General features: G+C 49.7%; 1 protein-coding gene across 14 annotated transcripts in view; it reads left to right on the top strand.

The window, feature by feature from the left end:
• UBR4 (ubiquitin protein ligase E3 component n-recognin 4) overlaps positions 1-24051 on the top strand; it is a 1980383-nt gene that overhangs the window by 468564 nt on the left and 1487768 nt on the right. For all 14 annotated transcript variants that reach the window (XM_085609056.1, XM_085609055.1, XM_085609054.1 and 11 more), the window contains exon 23: positions 13303-13485. In XM_085609056.1, coding sequence (XP_085465182.1) covers positions 13303-13485 — 183 coding nt within the window. The remainder of the gene's footprint in view (positions 1-13302; positions 13486-24051) is intronic.

Here is a 24051-nt window from a genome sequence, read left to right as displayed (position 1 = left end):
TGCTCTGGTCATTGGATTGAAAAAAAAACTTGTTCCGAAGCTCGCAGCTCTGTCTCAAGGCGCACAAGTCTTGTGCGTATAGCTTTTAGAACCTCTGCTTGTTTTGCAATACATACAACTCTTATGACGACCTTAAAGGCCTCCCATAGCACTGATGGGGAATCTACTGATCCTTTATTTGTTGTGAAGTAATCTTCAATGGCGGTGTGCACCTCAGTTCGTAATACCTGGTCACGCAGAGCTCCAGGCGGTAATCGGCAAGAGAAGGCGCGTGGGGAAACTTGGGGCATTACGAGTTCTAGCAGCACCGGGGCGTTATCTGATTATGTTCAGGGCATTAATTGTTTGTCGTCCACGCCAGTGCGTCCTTGGTGAGAAGCCAGTAATCTATACGTGACCAGGCCCCGGTCAATGATGTGGTGCATGTGCCTTCTCTGCTAGTGCTGTGCAATAAGCGACTGTCAGACCACGATCCTCTATTAATGCATGTAGTTGTGAGGCAGCTTTGGAATATGGGTGGTGAGTGGTGCTGGATCTGTCCTTATCTGGGTCCAGTATAACACTGAATTCTACCCCCCCATCCCCCCCATATGACTGTTCCCGTTCTCAGAGTAGTGAAGTCACCATACTTCACTAAAGAATTCAGGGCAGTTGGTGTTAGGTCCGTATATACAAGCAAATATTATGGGGTGATGTTGCAGTATGTCAGCTGTGAGAACAAAGCCACCCTCTGGATCTAATTGCACATGGGATGTTTTTGCAAACAAGTATCGCTGTGCCCCGGACGTAGTTAGAGTAGTAGTATGCATGAGTTTCTGTGCACCACCGGGCTTTCAGGCGGGTTGCGGTTGAAGGGGTAAGGTGAAGATCTTGCAGGAAGCATATGTCTATGTGATGTCTTGTGAGGTAGGTGTCTACTAGATGGGCTTTTCCTGCGTCATTGACCCCCTAATGTTCCATGTTAAGCATCTAATATTCAACGTCATTGGGCTGTGTGGGGGTAATATATTAATGTGATTATCCAAGCAAGTTTGGTGCGTAGTCCGTGTCTGTCGGGTAGCGATAGATTAGGGTTCTGATAACTAGGGAGCGGATGTCAATGTTCAGTGCTCTTGCTGATTTAGTACTTGGGGAAAGTGCAGGGAAGACCAGGGCAGGGGCCTGCTCTGTGATGTGAGTGCATTGTAATAGAAGAAACAATAACCCATAACAAATCCTATACCAACCCCCACCCACTCCAACCCCCAAACTTGGATGAGTATCCCTTGCCCACCCCTATCTTTCCCCTCATCCAAAACCTGTATTGTCCAACATAAGGTGCTCATGCCGGAGGGCAGAGGTGAGCCGGCATACACCCTAGCCTGGTTGGAGCTGGGTAACTGAGGCAACAGATGCCGCCCAGGAAATCTGTCCGGTTAATCAAAGTTCGATGCAGCAAGTACATTATCTACATTGGAGCTGATCTTCTAAGCATAGGGGTGCGTCCATCTGCTCTTGTCTCGGAGGAGAGCTCCCATGCTTTTTGAAGGGTCTTAGATGAATGTTCCTGGTCACTTTCATCCATTTGCGAACCTCTAGATGCTCCCGGAGTGTTTTTTAGGAGTCCTCAATAATGCTTTTGGCGAGCTTGAGCGCAGATTTAACATTAGTAAAGTGCTGGGTTTTTCCATCATGAACCACCCTCAGCTTCGCAGGATATAGGAGAGCATAATTGACATTGGCTTGTTGCAGGAGCTGTTTGATAGCTTGAAAGTATTTTCGGGCTGCCTGGACGGCAATGGTAAAGTCCAGATTAAAGGAGACAATATTGCACCCTATTGCACTTCTCCTCTTTCTCTCGCTTGGCGCAGCACCATGTCCCTGTCCTTTTAATTTAGTAGTCGTGCAACTATTGGTCAGGCCGGTGCGCCGGTCTTGGTGCTAGGGATCTGTGCGCCCTTTTAACTATGAACACAGGGGACAGGGATTCGTTGAAAAGATCTTTTAGCTTGTTAGTTATGTAGTTCTCCATGTTATCGATGGCGGTGGATTCTGGCACACCTATAATATGAAGATTGTTTCACCTCGAGCAGGCTTCAAGGTCTTCATTCTTGACATTGATGACGGCTAGGACTCTGTCCATTTTCAGCAATTGCTCTTGGGTTGTTGTCTGTGTGTCAATATCTGAAACTAGATTGTCTAGGTGATGTATACGATCTCCGTGCTTGTTGACTCTCGTTGATTTTATCCAAGGTGTGCCATCAGGTCTAACTTGGTGTCAATCGTTTTAAGGCTCAATTTAACATCTGCAAGGATAGATTTGAGATCTTGGTTCTGTTCTTCCATGAGGGGGTCTGTGGATTGTCCCTGTGGTTGGTCTGTACCTGTTTGTCAGGTAGATTTGCTTTCGAATTAGATTTTTGATTGGTGTGTCGTGCTTGCCCATTGTATTCAAGAAGTGCTTCCCAGTGCTGTGCGATTGTCAATGGGGTGCTCTGTATTCCAGGTATCGGATTTATAGTAGTCTGCAGCGTGGCTTTAGCATCTTTGTCAGATCTGCTTTTGGTGGTATCTGATAGGGTGTGGTGTCACCCCACCGGCAGGCCTGAGGCCCGTCTACTTTTCGGTATGTTGTTTGGTTCGTTTGCACTTTGGGGGGTCCGCTTATATTTCATCTGTCTCACAGGCTTGAGGGCCAGCAGAGTTGAGAGCAAAGATGAAATCTCTTTGCCGCGTGGGAGGCTCAGGGGTGGTATTTTATAATGATTGGTGGAGGGCTGCTGACCTGAACGGACCCCCTCGCTATGCTGCTGGGCCACTCACTGTCTGTGTTTGCAACTACTTTCTAATAATGTGGTAAAAACTGTCATATCAGTCCCTCGATCCTCTTGTGGCATCTAATGCAGCCCTCTAGGTGGATCTCCGCGTCCGCAAGCCAGGCCAGATACAACCGTGCCTGTTCTGACAGATAATCGCGTCCTCCTCCGCCCCCGCATGGAAGGGCTGACGAGGTCTTGGTTCTTGATGTAGTGGGGGCAGGCGACGGGACCAGGCCCCCACCAGCAGCACTGAAGAGGCGGAGCGCCGAGGCAGAGGCCCACTGGCGAAGTTCCGGGGCCTGCGCCCACATGTTGCGACCCGGCACAGTAGGGCCTCAGTCAGTCGCCAGGCCCAGGAGTCCGATTACTCTTCCAGGGTCGTGGGTGCAGCATTGTCACAGAGCAGCTCAGCTTGGGATCACAGGTTTGTTGTGGCAGCAAGGCCGGGGTCTAGGGAGCTCCTCCGCAGCGTGTTGTACAGTCAGCGGCGCTTGTTTCCGCTGCACATTATAGGGCAAGATGGAGCCTCCTGGCTCCGGAGGTCTTACGCAACACTCACCACAGTACCTGCAATATCGACTTATATGCACTCCGCTGGGGATCGGTAGGTACAGGATCTTATTGTGGATGTGTGCATCCTCCTATTGGCGTTGTTGAAGGCCAGTAGGCTCAGGATAATATCGGATTGTTTGCTCAGCCGGCAGAGCCTCTGTAACAAGCGGCCATATCTGAAAGAAACACGTTAGTTAGATTCCTCACCTTAGAATATCCCCAGGCGTCAGACTGGATCCGGAAGATTTTTCGTCAGCAATACCCCTTGCGCGTCGCTAGGCGTCGTCTGCGGCTCCGCCTCAGTCGTCGGCGTCGTGCGCCGGAATGACGTCGTCGGAGTACCTAGACGCCGCCCTCGCGCGCTGACGTCAGTTCTTCTTTTTTCCGCGCCAGTAAGCGCAGATCCGGGAGAGCTACCCCTTTAGTCACTTTTTGACTAACTTTTTCGATCCTTTTTGATCTTGTTCGACTCCGGTGCTGGTAGGATGCCTGGTTTTAAAGCCTGTGCTGACTGTAACCGCCTGATGTCGGTTACGGACCATCACCGCCGGTGCCTTTACTGCTTGGGCCTCGACCACGACGCGGAGTCGTGTTCGGACTGCAAGGCCCTGACCTCGAAGGCTAGACGGGAGCGGTCCCGTAAGCTTCTTGAGATTCGCCACTCGGCTCCGCGCGCCTCTCGATCCCGGTCCAGGAGGAGGTCCAAGGATCGGTCGCGGAGCCGCAGCCGACGTCACCATCGGTCGTCGGGATCCAAGTCTTCGGGTAGGTCGAAGCATTCCAAGAAGTCCAAGAGGCGACACCGCTCTTCGGACTCCCCTCGCCGGTCGCGCGACTCCGCCGAGGGTCAGGGTGGTTCCACCCCCGCGGCTCCGGCGGAGCCGCAGGCGCCGCGCAAGTCCCCATACCCGCCGGTCCCTGGGACTAACGCGACGCCGGCGGAGGTCAGTGCCTTCCTCTCGGCCATGAGGAGCCTCTCTCCGCCGTCGACGCCCGCTGGCGCGCCTTCGGGCCCCGCGGACCCGACAGGGCTGCCTTGCCTGCCGGTGGCTCCGGCGCCGTCGACGGCTCCGGCCTCGACGCCGCAAGCGCCCGAGGGACCCGTTCCTGAGTCCCCGCCGACGCCGGTCAACCTCGTCACGCTTCCTCCGCCGGCGTCGACACCGGTACCACCCCCGACGCCGACTCCGCTCGACGTCGAGCCCCAGTTCAGTCCCGCTCCGGGCCCGACGCCGCTACGGCGTCGATGGACGCCGCGTTCGGCGCCGCTAGAGACACATTATGTCTACCGCCCGGCTCCGTACCTTCCTCCTGTATACCAGGAATCGGATGATGGGGACAACTGGGAGGGATCCGAGGATCCTATGGCCATTCAGGCTCAGCTGTCCCAGGACTGGGCAGATGAACTGGGGGAGGCCAGTGGTCTGGATACCTCTCCAGACACTGGATTCATCTCTCCTCCGACTGTGGCTTCGGAGGAGGGTGCTGCTTTCTCTGTGGTGCTGCGCAAGGCGGCCGCAGCCTTTGGGCTCGAGCTACCTGCCGTGGCTGTGAGGACTAACGTCCTCACTGAGGTGCTTCAGTCTGCAGCAAGCTCCACTGAGCCTCTGCTGCAATTCAATGAGGCCCTCATTGACATTCTGCAGGGCACCTGGTCCAAGCCCTCCACAGTTCCTCCTGTGGACAGGAACGTCGCCAGGCGCCACCGCCCTGCTCCGGGCGACCCCATTTTTCTGTGCCAACACCCTTCCCCCGAGAGCCTGGTTATCCAGGCCTCTACCTCCCAATCCTCCTTCCCGACCGCTCCGCCGGACCGGGATTCCAAGAGACTGGAACAGTTTGGCAAGAAGCTGTTCTCTTCCCTTAGTTTGGGCCTGCGGTCTTTGAACACCGCCTGTCTCTTGGACCGTTATTCCCACTCTCTGTGGGATGCGGTGGAGGACGTGCTGCCCCTGTGTCCGGAGGAGGTCCAGACACGACTTACCCAGGCTCTGGCCGATGGGAGGGATGCAGCACGGCACGCTATCCGATGTGGGCTTGACACTACGGACTCGCTGGGTAGGGCAATTTCTACCACAGTGGCGCTTAGACGTCACGCCTGGCTGCGGTCCACGTCATTTTCGGGCGATGTTCAGAGCACTCTCATGGACATGCCCTTTGATAGCACTCGCCTTTTTGGCGAGAAAGCGGACAGTGCGCTGAATCGCTTTAAGGACTCCCGGGCTACGGCCAAGTCCTTGGGCCTCTCGGCCCGCGATCGCAAACTTCCGCTTTTCGCCCCTTTCGTGGCCAAGGAAGGGGTGCCTCCTCACGTGCGCCTAGCCACCAGCCGCAGAACCAACCTGCGCGCGGTCGCGGACATGGTTTCCGCCGAGGCGGTTCTGGAGGACGACGCGGTCAGCCCACATCCACCCCGGCAGCATCCGCCTCGAAGCCTTCCTAGTCCGAGCTTTCAGGCCCATTCCACGCCAGTGGGCGGCAGAGTTCGCCATCACCTGCTCCAGTGGCGGTCCATCACATCGGACAGGTGGGTGCTGCAAATCGTCCGAAGGGGCTACTCTCTCCCCTTCGAGACGACCCCTCCAGCCATGCCACCGCAGCACCACCGTATCTCGGGGGATCATTTGAATCTTCTCCACGAGGAAGTTTCGTCCCTCTTGGCCAAGGGGGCCGTCGAGCGCGTTCCGAGCCCAGAAGTAGGTCGTGGTTGTTATTCCCACTACATTCTGGTTCCCAAGAAGGGCAAAGGGGGCCTACGCCCTATCTTGGACCTCCGGAACGTCAATGCCTTCCTCCGGAAGGAGAGGTTCAAGATGTTAACTTTGGCTCAGGTTCTGGCTGCCCTCGACCCTGGAGACTGGATGGTAGCGTTGGACTTGCAGGACGCATATTTCCACATCCCCGTCCTGCCGGCGTTACCTGCGGTTCACGGTGGGCCAAGAGCACTTTCAGTTTACCGTGCTCCCCTTCGGCCTCACCAGTGCCCCTCGGGTGTTCACGAAAGTGATGGCGGTGGTCGCAGCTCATCTGCGCAGATCAGGGGTTCCAGTCTTCCCCTATCTCGACGACTGGTTGTTGAAGGCGGGCTCGCCCCAGGCAGTAGTCTCCCACCTCCAGACTACGGCGGATCTCCTGCATTTGCTGGGATTTTCCATCAACGTGCCGAAGTCACACTTGAGTCCCTCTCAGACGCTCCTCTTCATCGGAGCAGTTCTCGATTCGGCGCAGTTCCGGGTCTATCCACCGGAACAGCGGGTCCGGGATATTCAGGCCCTGATTCCCATCTTTCGGCCTCTATCCTGGGTTTCGGTCAGGCTAGTGTTGCGGCTTCTGGGGCCGATGGCCTCCTGCATCCTACTAGTGCATCACGCCAGGCGGCGCATGCGGGCTCTGCAGTGGGACCTGAAGTTTCAGTGGGCCCAGCATCACGGCAACCTGTCTTGATCTCGGAGGGCACTGCACAGCAGTTGCAGTGGTGGCTCACGGACCGCGATTGGGTCATGGGCAGAAGCCTCTCCCTTCCCGAACCGGAGCATGTCGTAGTGACGGGATGGGGTGGCCATATGGGAGAGGCGGAGATCAGAGGCCTCTGGTCTCCGACGGAGTCTCGCATCCACATCAACCTGTTGGAGTTGAGAGCGATCCGGCTTGCACTGAAAGCCTTCCTTCCCTCTGTCAGGGGCAGTGTCGTGCAGGTGTTCACGGACAACACCACCGCCATGTGGTATTGCAACAAACAGGGCGGGGTGGGGTCGTGGACCCTTTGTCAGGAGGCTCTGCGCCTCTGGACGTGGCTGGAACACCAGGGCGTCACCCTAGTGGTTCAACATCTGGCGGGCTCTCTGAACGCCAGAGCAGACGAACTCAGCCGCCGGTGCATGATGGATCACGAATGGCGTCTGAACTCCGAAGTGGCGCAAGGTCTCTTTCAGCAGTGGGGAGAGCCTTGGTTAGATCTATTCGCCACCGAAGAGAATGAGCAATGTCAGCAGTTCTGCGCGTTGGAATTTCCAAGGCAGCACTCGCTCGGCGACGCTTTTCGTCACGAGTGGAGTTGCGGTCTGTTGTACGCCTTTCCGCCTATACCACTTCTGCCCAGAGTGCTGAAGAAGATCAGGCACGACCGGGCCCAAGTCATCTTGGTGGCTCCGGATTGGGCACGAAGGTACTGGTATCCCGAGCTACTCAGTATGTTGACCGATCCTCCGATACGTCTGCCCCTTCGGGAGGATCTTCTGTCGCAGCAGCAGGGGACGGTCCTCCACCCGAACCTGTCCAGCCTCCACCTCCATGCGTGGAGATTGAGCGGCGGCAGTTGATGCCATTTGACTTGTCTCCTGAAGTCTGTGATATCATTCTGGCAGCCAGGCGTCCCTCCACAAAGACGGTATACGCCTGCCGGTGGAACAAATTTGTGGCATGGTGCACAGCAAAGGCTGTGGATCCCCTTTCCGCCCCTCTTTCTGAGGTTCTACTGTTTCTTCTTTCTTTGGCCCGGCAGGGCTCTGCCCTGGGCACCCTGAAAGGTTATCTTGCTGCCATCTCTGCCTTCTTGCGGCTTCCTGATCAGACTTCTCTTTTCAAGTCCCCTGTAGTTACACGCTTTCTAAAAGGCATTACTCACACGTTCCCTCCTGTCCCTTTTGTAATGCCTCAGTGGGACTTGAATCTTGTCTTGACATTCCTGATTTGCGCTCCCTTCGAGCCTCTTCACAATTGTCCTCTTCGTCTTCTGACTCTTAAGACTGCTTTTCTGGTAGCCATCACCTCAGCTAGACGGGTGAGTGAGCTCCAGGCTTTATCTTCCAAGCCTCCTTTTCTGTCTGTTCATCCGGACAAGGTTGTCCTTCGGCCTCGTCCCTCCTTTCTTCCGAAAGTGGTGACTCCATTTCATCTTGGGCAGTCTGTCACCTTGCCCACCTTCTTTCCGCCTCCGCATCCTTCCAAAGAGGAAGAGAGGCTCCACCGTCTGGACCCAAAACGTGCGCTCTCCTTTTATTTGGACCGCACAAAGCAGTTCCGGGTGGACGACCAACTTTTCGTTGGATACGTGGGTGCTAAGAAGGGGAAAGCGGTGCACTAACGGACCATCTCTCGGTGGGTCGTTTTTTGCATCAAAATTTGTTACTCTTTGGCAAAAAAGGACCCTCCTGTTGGGCTGCGCGCCCATTCTACTCGGGCCACGGCGGCTACTACTGCTTTGGGACGAGGTGTCCCTTTGCAGGACATCTGTCAGGCGGCAACGTGGGCTTCGCTACACACGTTTGCCAGGCATTATTGCCTTGACAGCCAAGTCCGGAGGGATGGCTTCTTTGGCCGTTCTGTCCTCCAGGACTTTCTGGTGTGATCTTGGTTCGCAGACCCACCACCGGGGATGGTATTGCTTGGGTATCTATTCTAAGGTGAGGAATCTAACTAACGTGTTTCTTTCAGATGAACAAGTTACTTACCTTCGGTAACGATGTATCTGTAAGAAACATTAGTTAGTTAGATTCCTCACCGACCCACCCATCCTCCCCGTTCTGCGAACTGACATCTAGGGTTAAGTTTATCCTTTTCAGGCCCCTAGATTTTATTTTTGGCACCAGTGTCGGTCTATGCATGGCTCTGCGTTCCTGGCGCGGAAAGCTATGTACAAGAACTGACGTCAGCGCGCGAGGGCGGCGTCTAAGTACTCCGACGTCATTCCGGCGCACGACGCCGACGACGGACGCGGAGCCGCAGACGACGCCTAGCGATGCGCAAGGGGTATTGCTGACGAAAAATCTTCCGGATCCAGTCTGACGCCTGGGGATATTCTAAGGTGAGGAATCTAACTAACTAATGTTTCTTACAGATACATCGTTACCGAAGGTAAGTAACTTGTTCTTCGCTGCACGTCCAAGCTACTCCCTCTCTTTGCATGGTTGCCCCCACTTTTTGCTAAACTGTTGATGTACTTTGACTGTGTGCGCTCTGGGATCCTGCCCGACAGGTACCCAGGGCCTATATTTTTTCCCTAAAACTGCATTTAAACAAAAGTCAGTTGGCACTCTTTGGCCACGTCAGTCCGTTGTAAATGGTACCATAGATACCATGGGCACTGTGGCCAGGGAAGACCTCTAAGGGCTGCAGCACTTATTGTGCCTCCCTTAGAGGCCCTGTACCTTTATATATATATATACATACATACTCTATCTATCTATCTATCTATCTATCTATCTATCTATCTATCTATCTATCTATCTATCTATCTATCTATCTATCTATCTATCTATCTATCTATCTATCTATCCTCACAGTCAACATGGCACACATCCCTGTGTGCCGTGCCTACAACCCACTGCCCTGGCATAGGTCAGCCATCCTCTGGCTGGGTGCACTATACCAGTGGTGAGGGTACATGTGCAGGAGCCCAGTACCCCTACAGTGTCTAAACCAATTCTTAGACGTAAGGGCAGTAATGCCTTTAAGAATATATGGTGTTAGGAGTTTGTCATTATGAACTCCACAGCACCATGATGGCTTTGCTGAAAACTGGGAAGTTTGGTATCAAACTTCTCAGCACATTAAACCCACACCGATGCCAGTGTGGGATTGAATGAAAAATGCACTCTGAGGGCATCTTAGAGATGCCCCCTGAAAAATGACCTAAGTCCAGTATCATGGCTGAGTGGCTGCCCTCCAGCTGACGGAAAACTAACAGGGTAAAAACCCTGATTATAGTGTGCACTGTTCTTCAAGAACAAACTGTTCAAATATTTAACATACTTTTTCATTTAGCACAAAATAAACTAAACCATTTTCTCTTTTAAAGAAATGATTATTAATCGACCAGTTATAAATCCTATTACATTTCTGTACAAATGTGTTCTACTTTACAATCTTTCAACACCACAAATTGCGTTGACAAAGTAGATCCTTGATTTTTTGCTTCAAAAAAAACATATTATATACAATGTGTGTTTTTATATCCTAAACAATTCTTCCTTTGTATTACAATTTCCATTGAGAACGGTACATGGCTGTCACGAAGCCCAATGCATTTCGGGACTCTCAGGTCCTTTCTTCAGGGAAAATATTCTGTGGACAAAGGAATTTGAAGTATATTTAATATAGTCCTATATACTACAATAGAAAAATATTAAATTGTAGTGAGAGTCCCATGTCCCTAAAGATAGAAAGGAAAGAAAGATGGGAGAAAATAAATGGGAAAAATAAAAGGGTGCTTGGTGTGAATTGGTCTGTTAGCGCCGTCTTATAGAGTAACCCATGTGCCAGTAGTGTAAACGGGAGTAAACGTGGCTCCAGCGTTGGTGTTTACAAGCTGGTTAGTGATAATAATCGTAACTGTGAACAGTGCGAGGTTGATATAAAAATAACGTGTGTTCTTCATACCTGGCAAATATTTGTGTGCCATGTATCGTTAAAATTCCGGAAAAATCACGGACCTAGGAATCCTAAAGAGATATAAATAATTCTGTGAAGCGGTGTTGACCTCACACAAAAGTTCAAACAGAGATGTACAATGTTATCTAGCCTGTAAACAAAAGCACTAGCCTGAGCTCTAACAACATTAATACTGTTTTATGCTTACACCTACAGCAACAGGGGAAAGAGGCTCAAGACCAGGAGAGGGCAAGGCGGGCAAATCTTTGTGCAGTGGCAAGAGTGTAGTTTAATTATCAACATTTCATCCACGACACTGACAAGACCACAAATAACTAAGCTCAACAAAGGTATGACATTTGTGCCCACGACCACAACCACGAAATTAGATACAGATATAGCCGTTTACAAATCCATGCGCAAGTTACGTTTATGGCATTATTTCACGAACATTATGCAAGAATACAGAGACATCCAAGAAGATATTTCAACTAAATTTAAGCCTAAGAGTAATTATTGTGCTCCTGTCTCACATAAGATTCTGGACACTTTTGAAAACACAGTGAAACATGACTGTGCCAAGTTAAACTATAAAAAACATACTACTTCTAATCTAACTGAGTATAAGCGCATCATTCGATCAATAGCCAACAACAAAGAATCGACTCTAAAACCAGCGGACAAAGGAGGAGCCTTGGTCCTGCAGCCAGCAGCCCTGAAGGACCTGCCCTGCCTTCCAAAAAGAAGACTGTTTCCTGTGAGCACTCGATTTGCTTACCCACAGACTTGGTCTCCAGCCAAATCCACAAGTCTGCACCACTCTGCACCTGACACGCACGGGCCGAGTTCAAGCTGCCCAACACGAACGGGTAGATCTCTCCGGCAATCCTGATCTGATATCTGGTGATCTCTGACCTGCCTTGAATCGCCTGTCAACGCCTGCAGCTCCTTTCTGCAACCGGATCTAGTAAGAAAACCCGATGCCTGAAGACACCCCTGCACTTGACGTCCCACGGACTTGGGTGGCCCAGCCAACGGTGTCCCAACATCCCTAGGCATCCCAACTTACCTCTCCAACCAGTGGTCACCTCCAGAAGATCTTTGTCCCCGAGCCTGCAGTCTTTGTTGCAACTGGAGAATCCCAGTTGAAAACAGGGCACCCGATGTCAAAACAGCACCCTGCACCCAGCCGCCCCTGCGCTGCTTCGGGTGTTCTTTGGGTGCTAACCCGGATCCCCCTTTGCCCTGAGCCTAACACCAGGAGCTTTGCTCCCACAACCCTGTGGCATGCTCGTGAGCAGCCACCAACCAGAGGTCCCCTATCCCCCTTTGGATAACATTGGACCTCAGCACCCGGCCGCCCTAGTGCCTAGGGTGTTTCAGAGTGCATCCTTGACCCTGGAGGAATCCTGGTTCTAACCCCAGAATACCAGTTCCCAGAAATAACTACTTGCCTGTAAACCGATAACTCCATTTTCTTCTGTAGGATTGCATTGACAATTTTTCTTAAATTGTTGTGTGGAGTTGGTTTTGTCTAAGAACTTGAAAAACTGCAAATATCTGAACACTGCTTTTCTCTAAGAGATGTCCCAGTGTGATATCTAGGCATATCACACTGAGTAGAAAAAGTAATCCATAAAGTAATCTGAAAAGTAATCGAACAGTAATTTCCACTGTATTCAGAAGTATTTACAAACCTGTAACAAAGAAATTTTCATTCAGCTTGCTTGTATTGTTCAACCTTCCTTGAAAAGTACCATTTACACTTATCTGTACCAGGCTTGCTTGATTCTAGAAAATAAATATAACTAAATACTATTTTTATACAAATAAATTGGTCTGAGATCAGTCTTTGAGTGTGTGACTTCATTTCTTGTCTGAGTGTGTTCAACAAATGCTTATCACTACCCTCTGATGAAAGCTTACTGTTTGCCCACACTACCACAAATAGAGAGTAAGGTGCTATCTACTTTCACCTCTGCCTACCTTTGGCGTTCCACTGGACTCTGTGCACACTATACTTCATTTTGGTATAGTATATATAGAGCCAGCTTCCCACAGACACCACCACGATCAAAGCGAGCTGCACAATGAAGAACTTCAGGGCTGACGAGGCTTACACTGAAAGTGGCCCTGCTGTCTTTTTTTCCTCCCCTCTACAGATCTAACCATGAGAGTCTCCAGCGCAAGTGGCCCACAGACCAAAAAAACTCTGCACCTGAGCCTCACAGCCCGGGTTCACGACCACTAACTGTGCCCTCTTGCTCCACAGACCCTCACTGTCAGCCATCCTTTGGATTCTGACAGACTTGTCCCGAAAGTCCCCCCCCTTGCACCTAGTGACTGTAAGCAGAGCTGTTTCCCTGTGTAATGCAATTGTCACTTGGAATCTGAGGCAGCAAAATATTTTTTTATGGTATCCGTTTTGCTGTACTGTTGTAGTACTTAAGTTTGACCTTAGCACTGTTGTAATAAATGTGTGTTTATTTGTATAATTGCTCAAAATAACGTTGGTTTTATTTGTTTTCACTGCCATGGCAACACACATATTAACAGATGTTCTGTTTTCTTATCATTGATGCAGGAGGCATGTTCCCGTCAGTATTACTTCCTGGTGCTCTGGAGGATTCTGGGCATTTTGCCTCCATCCAAGAGCTACATTAAGCAGTTGGCCACAAACACACCAGACATGAGCGAATGTGACATTCTGCACACACTGCGATGGTCTGCACGCATGCGCCTCCCTTCCTATGTTCAGTGGATCAAGGTAAGGACGACAGATAAGTAGGAGGTATGCATTAGGAGGCAGGTATCCTGAGAGGGTTCCTTTTGAATTTCAAATAAAATCCTCTTAAATGGCTTACAAATTAGGATCTTAAAATGACTCTAAAGAGAATAAGCATTTATTGTTGGTAAATATTTAGACCATCTTCCAGATATACTAAATACATGATTTCGATTGAATTTATTGATTTACAGATTCTCATCTATAGCCACCCACTTATTATTTGAGCCTTCTAGACCCCTAATCCTTTTAACTAGACCTTAAAATAGGATTTGTTTGTACAATTTCAGGGATGGCCTTGCCTTTATAGACCATTTACTTGGTTGTCATAAGTGAAACATACCAGTCATCAAACTGTAAGTTCTAGGGTATTACATGCTCCTCCTTTCATTTTGTTTAGCAATATCTCTTCTGGACCCTATGGCACTAGGGTCTGTGTAGTCTCAAGTGAACTCCTGAAAATGCCTGGCACTCTCTGGTCTATTACAAGTTCACATGTCAACAGTCCGGGTAGCACATCGTGTGCATTTTTCAGGGAATGCTGTATCTAGGTACATCCTAAAGTTCTGTGAATGAAACATCCCTATTCCTTCTTGCAAACCCACCCAGGTAAATAATAAAGTTCTTGAGTGATAGACCCGGTGTACATACTCAAGCTGGTCTAGTTGCATGCTTACCTGTATTGCCACTTCCCTAGCACATATCAGTCTTCTCAGCCCACCTATTACAGCAGCACTGTATTTGCATGGTGAACCTTGTTTTAAATCACTTTTTCTGCATTACTTATGCCATCTAGTAGTTGAGCCCATAAAGGGTTCTTGAATTGAAGTTTTTTTTGGGAGAATCTACCACAAGTGAGTAAATATGATTCGCGATGTTTTCACATGTAAGCCCGCTCTGCTTCAGTTCATCGCCTCCATTTACATATTTTTCTTCTACTATATGGTTTGGAAGAGAACATGGGAGGTCTCTATCGGCCACAATCTAAGAACAATTTGTCCGATTGATGGTGAAAACTGTGCTAGTAGCAAGATGACTGAAGCTCTTGATGGCTTTAAGGAAAAACATCTTCATAGCATGTGTGGCTGTAGATAAACCTGAAACACACAAAAGGTGATAAAAGAATGCTTGCATCTGATAGAGACAGCTAGCCGCAGATTCCTTACCTTTGAACTTCCAGGTGCGAGGCTGGATTTGGAAGATTTTTCTTAGCAGTACCCCTGCGTGCCGGTAGGTGGCACTCGTCTACTCCGCGTGACGGTGTCATGTTCGTTGTGACATCCGCCCTCGTCAATATAACTGCCACTCCGACACACTGACGCCAATTTCTTTTCTTTCCACACTAGCCAGCGCAAATCTAAGAAGAGAGCTTACCCCCTGTCATTTTTTGACAGACTTTTTTTCGACTTTTTGTGCTAGGGATTTCTAGCAAGTACACATCGGGGTTCAAGCTGTGTGGCGCCTGTCACAGCGCCATGTCTGTCACGGACCCCCACTTAGTGTCTCTCTGGTGCCTGGAGCGCGATAACGACAGTCGTGCTCTGATTGTCGGCCCATGGCACCGAAAGCTTGGAAGGAGCGGTCCATCAAGCTAATCTCGGCACGGCGACCAGCACCTCAGAGGTCGCACTGTTGAGCTTGGTCTCGATCCCAGTCCCTTCTGTCGAGAGGAAGTCCTGAGCACCACTCCGGAGGATTGAAGTCCACTTCTTCCAAGTCGTCAGGTAAGAGGCATCACAAAAAGCACACAGTCGAAGTGTGCTTTGGCTTGCCATGTCTATTGCGTGACAAGACGAAGGAACCTTGGCGTTTGAGGCCCCGCTCCACAGAGTGGGTGCCCAGGTCGGTTCTGCGTTTCCCTCCCTTTCCGGGGCCAGGAGTGACCTTCCCAACTTTAGAGTTCTATGATGCCATGTGCACCATATTTGGGCGGCTGACCTTGCCGGCATTCCCTCGAGCCCCTCATGCTTGGATGAAGAAGTCCCCGTGGGTTCCTGCCTTTGGCTCCGGTCCAGGCGACACGGCCTCCTTATGGACCCGTACCTTGGTCTGGACCAGCACCAGTCGTGCTGCACAGCGATCCTTCCCAGCACTGCATCTGCCGCTGAGGTTCTCTGCGTCGCCAGCCCTCCCTAATCCTTATTCTCGACAACATGGAGCTGGCCGGTCGTCCACCGACGCAGATACCAGCGCTGACGGAGCCGCACAGCTCCATGCCATTTAACCTGCCCTTTTCTGGAGGGTTAGGAATGGATGAGTAGGTTTGGGAGGAGGAGGAGGAGCAGGACCCCTTAGAAATCCTGCATCCTCAGGACATGGACTGATCTGAGGAGCTGGGTGATGCCAGTGGTTTGGACACTTCCCCAGATTCTGGCATGCTGTCTCCCCCTGACATGGCTAGGAAGGTGGGGCATCATTCACTATGGGGGTGCGTAGGGCTGCGGTGGTCTTGGTCCTGCAGCTCCCTAAAGTGGCAGTCAAAAATAACCTCTTGAAAGAGGTCCGGCAACCTGGGGTCTCCACCTCAGAACCCTTTCTGCCTTTCAATGAGGCCCCGATTAACTTTGTTCTGGGCACCCTATTCAAGCCCAGCACAGGAGCTCCTGTGAACAGAACGATTGCCTGCCGCAATCGCCCTTTACCGGGCCACCCAGCTTTCATCACTGCCTACCCCACAAATCTTGGTGGTTTAAGCTTTCTCTTCTCTTGGCGTGTTGCCTTCCGCGCACCCGGACAGTGAGTCCAAGAGACTGCAATGTTTTTAAAAGAAAATATTCTCTTCTGCCAGTCTAGCATTGTGGTCTGTGAACACTGCATGCCCTTTTGGGTCATTCTTCCCATCCGATATGGAACACTGTTGCGTAGGTGCTGCTCAGAGTTTCGGAGGCAGACCGGATTCTAATCTCCCAAGCTTTTTCAAACAGGAGAGATGCAGCGACGTTCGCCATCCGATGTGGCTTGGACACGACAGGCTCGTTGGGCAGAGAGATTTCCACGACAGTGGCAGTCCGTCGCCAAACCTGGCTGAGGACATCTGGTTTTATGGAGATGACCTTTAGTAATCTGTCATCTCTTTTCAAGCACTCGTGCTTGTGCTGGCATCCACTTTGCTGGAGCAAGCAGCGGCGCGGAAAGGCCATCTGTTTCTAATTAGCGTGGCTGCGCTTGTTTACATTTGCCTCTCTCGCTGCTTCCACTGGTCTACATGGGAGGCGACAGGATTAAATCCGTGTGTATTCAATCACAGGTTCCTTGTGGAATTTCCAGTAGTATCCATGAACTGGTTTATATTGCTTGTTGGGTCTCGCCTAGGCAGTGCGCATGCGTTGCTCTAGGAGGGCCTTTAGCCATCAGTCTGCCCCTTTTCAAGCACACTTGTGCTTGTGGTGGCATCCACCTTGCGGGAGCGAGCAGCGGCGCACGTGTTAATTGGCCGCTGCTCGCTCCCGCAAGGCGGATGCCACCACAAGCACAAGTGTGCTTGAAAACAGCTGCTGCTTTGAGTTTCAGCATTAGTCATTCAGTCATTAAACACAGCGTGGGACGCATTTTTTGTTTCATTCCCCCCCTCACTCACTCACTCTCTCTTTAGCTCACTCTGTCTCTCGCTCTCTTTCTTGTCGCAGGTCACACAGACAGCAATTCGTCGTACAATTTTCTTTGTAACGACAATTAACAATGGCCTCAAAAGAGGGCAGACACTACTGAGCTCTAAAATATCACATAAGTTTTCCCTCGGGCACGGCTCTCTCTCCAAAGTGTCCCATCACATTCATTGCATTATGTTTGCATGTTAATTTCCTCCACCACCACCACGTCCACCACCACCACGTCCACCACCACCACGTCCACCACCACCACGTCCACCACGTCCACCACCACCACGTCCACCACCACCACGTCCACCACCACCACGTCCTCGTCGTCCACCACCACCACCACCCACCACTACGACCACCACCATCCGTGACAGGTAAAGTGTCACTGGAGGGCAGGGGTAATGGGAGGGTCAACCCCGGCTGTACGTGGGACATTTAAGGATGCATTGGGTGTGAGAAGACGGGAATAGGGGCTAGAAGTATTACACCAGACCCAAGATACATTTTGAAGAGGCGCAATGTCACAGGGGCTCCTGTAAAAGCACTCGCAGCATCTCTATCTCACAGTGGCATACCTGCATGAGCCACTCACTCAAAACAAGCATTGGCATAAGTGTTTAGCCATGCAACACTTGATGTTGCACCAAGGATATTGTGCTGGATAACTAAACACTTATAAGGTCCCAAAGGCAAAACCTATGCGCTATGCCAATGCTTGTTTTTCTTGTTGTTCCCATGCTAAAACTGGCGTAATAGCGTGACTTCGGGAATTTTAAGGAACAAGTGTAAAGCAAGATTACGCTGGCATAGACGAATTTCACACAGCCCCGATTTTATTTAGGTCTTTCTCCTGAAGATGTTTCTATCTGTATTAAGGGATATGCTTCAAACTCAAATTGGGTTAAATTAGCAATTTGTGCTGTATATTTTTTATAAAATGGGGCATACTGCTTTGGTGCTTAGGGTGTGCCTTTACTTTCTTTACGTTGTTTCCCTACCTGTCCGTGCACAACCAAATATGCAAACTGTGACGTTACTTTGAGCATCCGAAGAATAGAGTACAATAGGGGGGTCTCATCACGCATGGGTTTGTTTCTGGCCGTTTTATAAATTATTGCTATAAAATTAAGCAGTTCTGGGATTCACACTGATGATATTTGCACCCTGCACGCGGACAGTATTATGTGTGTGCTATTTAGAGAAAAGCGATTAAACTGTTCCTTTTACAGCATTAATGGTGTATAAATTAATTTGCTTTACACACTCCTGCCACCTAGTGGTTAATCCAGATTTGACTAGTGGCGTGTTTTCAAAAAGTAAGCCAAGGAGTATTTTCAAAGACAATTGATTTGGTTTCCGTTTCGCGTCATGAGTAAACTTGAAAGTGAAAAATCAAAGTAAAATATTTATTTAATTATGCAGTGCATCTGAGATAAAGATTGTAATGTGTGATGGGTATAGATTGCCTAGGCAACACCTACAACAAGCACTGGTAAATGAATTCCGTTTCGCCTATGTAATTAATAACCTGTTTTTTGTTGTAAATTGTAGTTTGGTGAGTTCTAACACCTGAAGTTTTTTAGTGTGCAACAGGGAAGATGTGAGTTGCTCTAGCGCACACGGAGTCACACGTGAGGCTTTTTAGGTCTCGCCTGGCGAACGCAGCGCGAAGCGCTGTCGCCAGCGGGATCTATTGTTGCTGACTTGCCTCGGAAGTGGGACAGGAGATGGGCACGCGCAAGGCTTTTGGAGGATTTGAGCCGGTGTACGCGCACGTGAACACACGCAATGTGCACATCTCCTGTCCCGCTTCCGACGACATGCCAGCCCTGTTGGAGGCTCCGTGTGGGCTATTGTTGGCGTAAAGTGTAATTCTGAGCAACAATAGCCCACACGGAGCCCCCCCAGCACTTCTTTACTTACCGGGCTGCTCTTCTGTGGGGGGGGGGGGGCTCCTCCTCGCGGCTGCAGCACTTCTCTTGCAGGGCTTCCCTTCACTACTTGGAGCCCCGCGCTGTCGTGGGCAGCCTCGGCCGCTGCACTCTTCACCCGGGCCCCCTCCTGGGACCCGGGGCTTCTCTCCACTCCGGCCGCCACCGCGGGGCTCTCCCTCCAGCATGGGAGCCCCGCGTTAGCACGGCACGCCGGCTTCTCTTCCTGCCGGAGCAGGCCCCGCCCACGTCCCGGGCAAGGGCGCCTGACTTCCGGCTTGATTTTTTAGGTGGGCGTCAAGAGAATGAAGCTCCAGTTGAATTCTATTAAAACAAGGTTTTAAAAGAGGCAATTTTGAGCATGAGACTGCAAAGGCAATTGAGTGAAGAGCGCTGGTGCAGGCTGGATCGGAGTCTTACGAAACATTTTCGCTGGCAACTTAACCTATATTATAGTAACATTGAAAGCTTGTTCTTGAGGCAGCTTGGGAAGGCTCTGTGGTCGCACAGCTTCTCTCCCTGGGTTTTGATTTCAAGCGCATTGTGCGTGGCGTATATGTATTTGGATGAGTGCCTGTAAGAGTTACGGGATTGCGTGTGTGCCTTTGTGTGGGTTATCTTGTTTCTATATGTGCCTCTAGTTATTTCGTCTGTATTAATCGTATTTGTATCCACACATATCGTGCAGCATATCCATTTGGGCTTTGCCAATGTCCGTGTTAGTATGAGTTCTTGGAATGTACAGGCACTGGCTTTGGGTGTAGTATTTACTAAATCTGAATAAATATGTTAGGAATGTTTTCGGCGCATGCGCATATGAAGCTCGTCACACTCTCCCTGCCTGCTCCTGGTGGACAGTTATACTATTGAAAGATTTGTCTGATGGCCAGACAGATAAACCGCTTTCCACATTGAGAAGCACACACTGAGGGGCACGCGCTAAGGTCAGGGGGGCTTCCGGTGCAAATTTGATATGACGGTGCAGTGAGCTGTAGATGAGTAATGGCAGCAGAGGAATGCTGGGTTATTGGTTGGACTAGGAAATGTAATTACGCATGGTATTGGCTAATGAACGTTTTGAGGGGTGGCAGAAAATACACAGCCCCTTTGGCCCTGTGTGCTTGCTTTTCACTTTCACTGTATGAAGATTTTGTACATCGTCACTTAAAAAAACACATGCCCAGCGATAGCTTGGAGGTATTAGCCCGGAAACTAAACTGTAATTAATAATATTGATCAATTAATAGGATGCACGTCCTGTAAAATTTATGTTCGCCTTTAAACAACAGTGATGTGTCGGTTTAAGATGGGCACCAATGCCAACTATTTTATGGACATTTCAAATCGCTCTGTCATGATTGTCTTCTGAGACAACGCGCTGTTCCTGCATTGCAGATTACGAGCGTAGGGAATGATATTACAGGAGCAGCACCAGGGTTGTTGGCTGACCTTAGTGCCTGGCTTGAGCTAGGCCTAAACCAATGGCGAGCAGTATCAGTAGAGCAGTGCCGATGAACAAGGGGGGGGAATGCATTAAGCAGTTTATCCCCGAAGTATGGGGGCTCCTGTGATGGCAGAAGCTGGACTATTGTTTATTGTTGGCATTGAAAACACGTGCTTTGTTACCATTCCTTGGCCTCCCTTTTTATTTAGAGATTATTTTTGCGTGCTGTTGACGTTTCACTGTTTTCTCAGCGATGAGGGGGTGCACATTATGTCAAATGTTACAACGGTTCTTCTACTGCCAACACGCACAGGACTTTAAATGGGCCAGGTCCAGCCCTGACAGTAATTAAAGACAAGCATTTGCAATTCAGTAGGTCTCGCATTTGCGAGAGTTTCAGCAATTGGCATTGTAAATGACAATGCCTTTTATTTATCTGTTTTAAAAATCAACACATAAATAAGACATTGTCATTTACAATGCCAATAGCTCAAACTCTCGCAAATGCGAGACCTATTGCATTGCAAATGCTTGTTATGTAGGCCACAGGCAGAGACGTAAGGTGGTCCAGGGTGTACCAGACTTGAATGCAATAACCTGACTTTGAACTCCTTGCCTGTTAGTGCAGACACTGTGCACCTGTGAAGCACTGATCACAGCTGGTGATGTGGCACTATTGGCAGAGCTGTCGACTTTGGAACTGGAGGAACGAGGTTTGAGTCTTCGATAGACAAAACAGCCAGTGGCTCTGGGCAATTCACTTAATCTCCCGTGCCTTAAAAAACAAGCATTTGCAATGCAATAGGTCTCGCATTTTTTTAGAGTTATTGGCGTTGTAATGGAAATGTATTTTACTTATGTGAGAGCAAGTGCGAAAATGATAGAAAGGGAGAGCGAGTTGCTACATAGAGATAGTTAGTTATCTGCGTATACAAGTGTGAGGTAGAGTGAAGAGAGAGAGAGAGAGAAAGAGAATGAGATAGAGATTGAAAAGAGAGTTAGAGAAAGGTAGAGTTACATGCTGGAGGCCGGGGATACTTGTAAAAAGCATAGTCAGGGTGAAGCTGCTCCCAAAGCTACTGCTATATATTTTGGTGTCACGTTGTGTTGTCATACTTTATATATTTATTATTGCAATGCAAAAACAATCTATGGACGCATCATGGTGGTCCATGTAGGTTATGTATTTGTTGTTCAGGTTTAGAAGACTCATGTAGGCTTCATGTTATTAAATGCGTTAATGCACTTAACTTTCACAGATCAGTAAGCATAATGGTGTTGCTCATTAAAAATTCTGACGGGGACCAGGTATTGCTTGGATATGCAGGTTCCCAAGTCCATTTGAGTTGCTGCGGTATATATGTGCGTCCCTGCGGCATCAGACTTTTGTGATGTGGATATAAGAGCGGCAGAAACAGCGGGACAATGTAAGAGGCGCGGGGGTCAAAGAGGACAGATGGATGTAAAAGGGACAGACCAGCAAAAATAAGTTAGGAAGCTGGAGAAAGAAATGAGAGGTGAATGGCAGTACATGAATGGGACATGTAGATGTAAGAGCGGAAGAACAATCATAAAACCTTACACAGAGAAGAGAGAGGGAACGGTAAGGGGTGGATGTAGAAGGGCGGAATCAGTGAGAAAAGTAAGAGGCGGGGGAGAGATGGGTGGGAAACATCTGAAATTGTCGCTACATTCGTGTAGTTTTATTGTGCCAAGCGCTAATTTTCTTTCACACCTGTCTGTGGAGCAATCACATCCTTTGCATGTGAATAAACCAGCGATTACCAATTGTGAGCGCGCATGCTAAATATTGCTTTTCCCAGGCTTTTGTTCATCCCACAGATTGGTTATGGCAGATGTGAGTCTTATTTAAACGGATAGATGTAACTCTGGCACACCTTGCTTAGTTTCAGCCAGTCATTACGTTTCCTCATTGAGCGCGTCGTCCCCTGGAGGGGTGCAGACAAAATGAGTAAATCAATAGAGGAAAGACTACACAATAAAAACTAATGCTCCCCAGCACATCTTGTCACGCAGAGCATGTGCAGTGATTGCTTCAATGAGGACGACGACTCCGACAAGGAAACCGCCAATGACAGTTTTGCAGGCTTGTTTCCTAAGAAAGTTTCAAGGTAAACAAATACGTAAAAGTATACACTCGAACTTTAAATCTACTCATTCAAAGAGAGATTAATCCCAGCGTTCCTTTAGCCCCATTGTAAGAACTCCATCGTCATCATATATTGGAACTTAGTCACAGAGCAAGTCATTTGCCCACGATCACAAACAATGTCGTCCAGTCGGGAGGCTAGGATTAAAATTCAACCAACCAGTCAACAAGTTAAATTCTAAGAAACTGTTCTGGTTCTCTCAAAATGAACTTTGATTGCACTAGTTTCTGCACCCGCATGAAAGTCGCATTGTTGAGAAAGCGATGCTTCTCAGCAACACCTCACACTCCTCACGCACACCAATCCTCACAATACCAATATATAACACATTAGGAAGCCAAACTTAACCGTCACGAAGAAAAGGCAAATGGTCTCCGAATATCACAGCGCATCCCACTTCTTGCAAATTACCCTCCACAGCACCAAGAGAACACGTTAACTATTCAATTTCGCACACTCGAATAAAAAAACACCAAACTCACAGAACCATTAAATGGCCCGCTACACAAACAAAACGCCGCAGTGAAGCCCCGAAAGTGAAAGCATTTGTAACCTGACCCAAATGGATGGCAGGCTGTACACGCTGCTGATTTAGGAGCTAAAGAACAGGGTTCGAGCCTCGGCATGGGCTTCATTAGTTAACTATTAAAAAATAAACAACGATCGGGGGAGAGACAAATTAAAAAAAAAAAAAAAAAAAAAAAAGGGGGGGGAGACAGATACAATTAAAAAACTAGTCTTCAAGCCGGAAGTCAGGCGCCCTTGCCCGGGACGTGGGCGGGGCCTGCTCCAGCAAAAACAGAAACCGGCGTGCCGTGCTAACGCGGGGCTCCCATGCTGGAGAGAGAGCCCCGCGGTGGCGGCCGGAGTGGAGAGAAGCCCCGGGTCCCAGGCGGGGGCCCGGGTGAAGAGTGCAGCGGCCGAGGATGACCACGACAGCGCGGGGCTCCAAGTAGTGAAGGGAAGCCCTGCAAGAGAAGTGCTGCAGCCGCGAGGAGGAGCCCCCCTGCAGAAGAGCAGCCCGGTGAGTAAAGAAGGGCTGGGGGGTGCTCCGTGTGGGCTATTGTTGCTCAGAATTACACTTTACGCCAACAATAGCCCACACGGAGCCTCCAACGGGGCTGGCATGTCGTCGGAAGCGGGACAGGAGATGTGAACATTGCGTGTGTGCACGTGCATGTTCACGTGCGCGTACACCGGCTCAAATCCTCCAAAAGCCTTGCGCGTGCCCATCTCCTGTCCCACTTCCGAGGCAAGTCAGCAACAATAGATCTCGCTGGCCACAGCGCTTCGCGCTGTGTTCGCCAGGCGAGACCTAAAAAAGCATTGGCATAGCCAATAGGTCTCGCTTTTGGGACATTATAAGTATTTAGTTATGCAGCACAATATCCTTGGTGCAACAA

The sequence above is a fragment of the Triturus cristatus genome, chromosome 1_2, assembly GCF_964204655.1.
Source record: "Triturus cristatus chromosome 1_2, aTriCri1.1, whole genome shotgun sequence".
Lineage (NCBI taxonomy): Eukaryota > Metazoa > Chordata > Amphibia > Caudata > Salamandridae > Triturus > Triturus cristatus.
The sequence above is the reverse complement of the archived record's forward strand: the minus strand, read 5'-3'. Positions and strand labels throughout refer to the sequence as shown.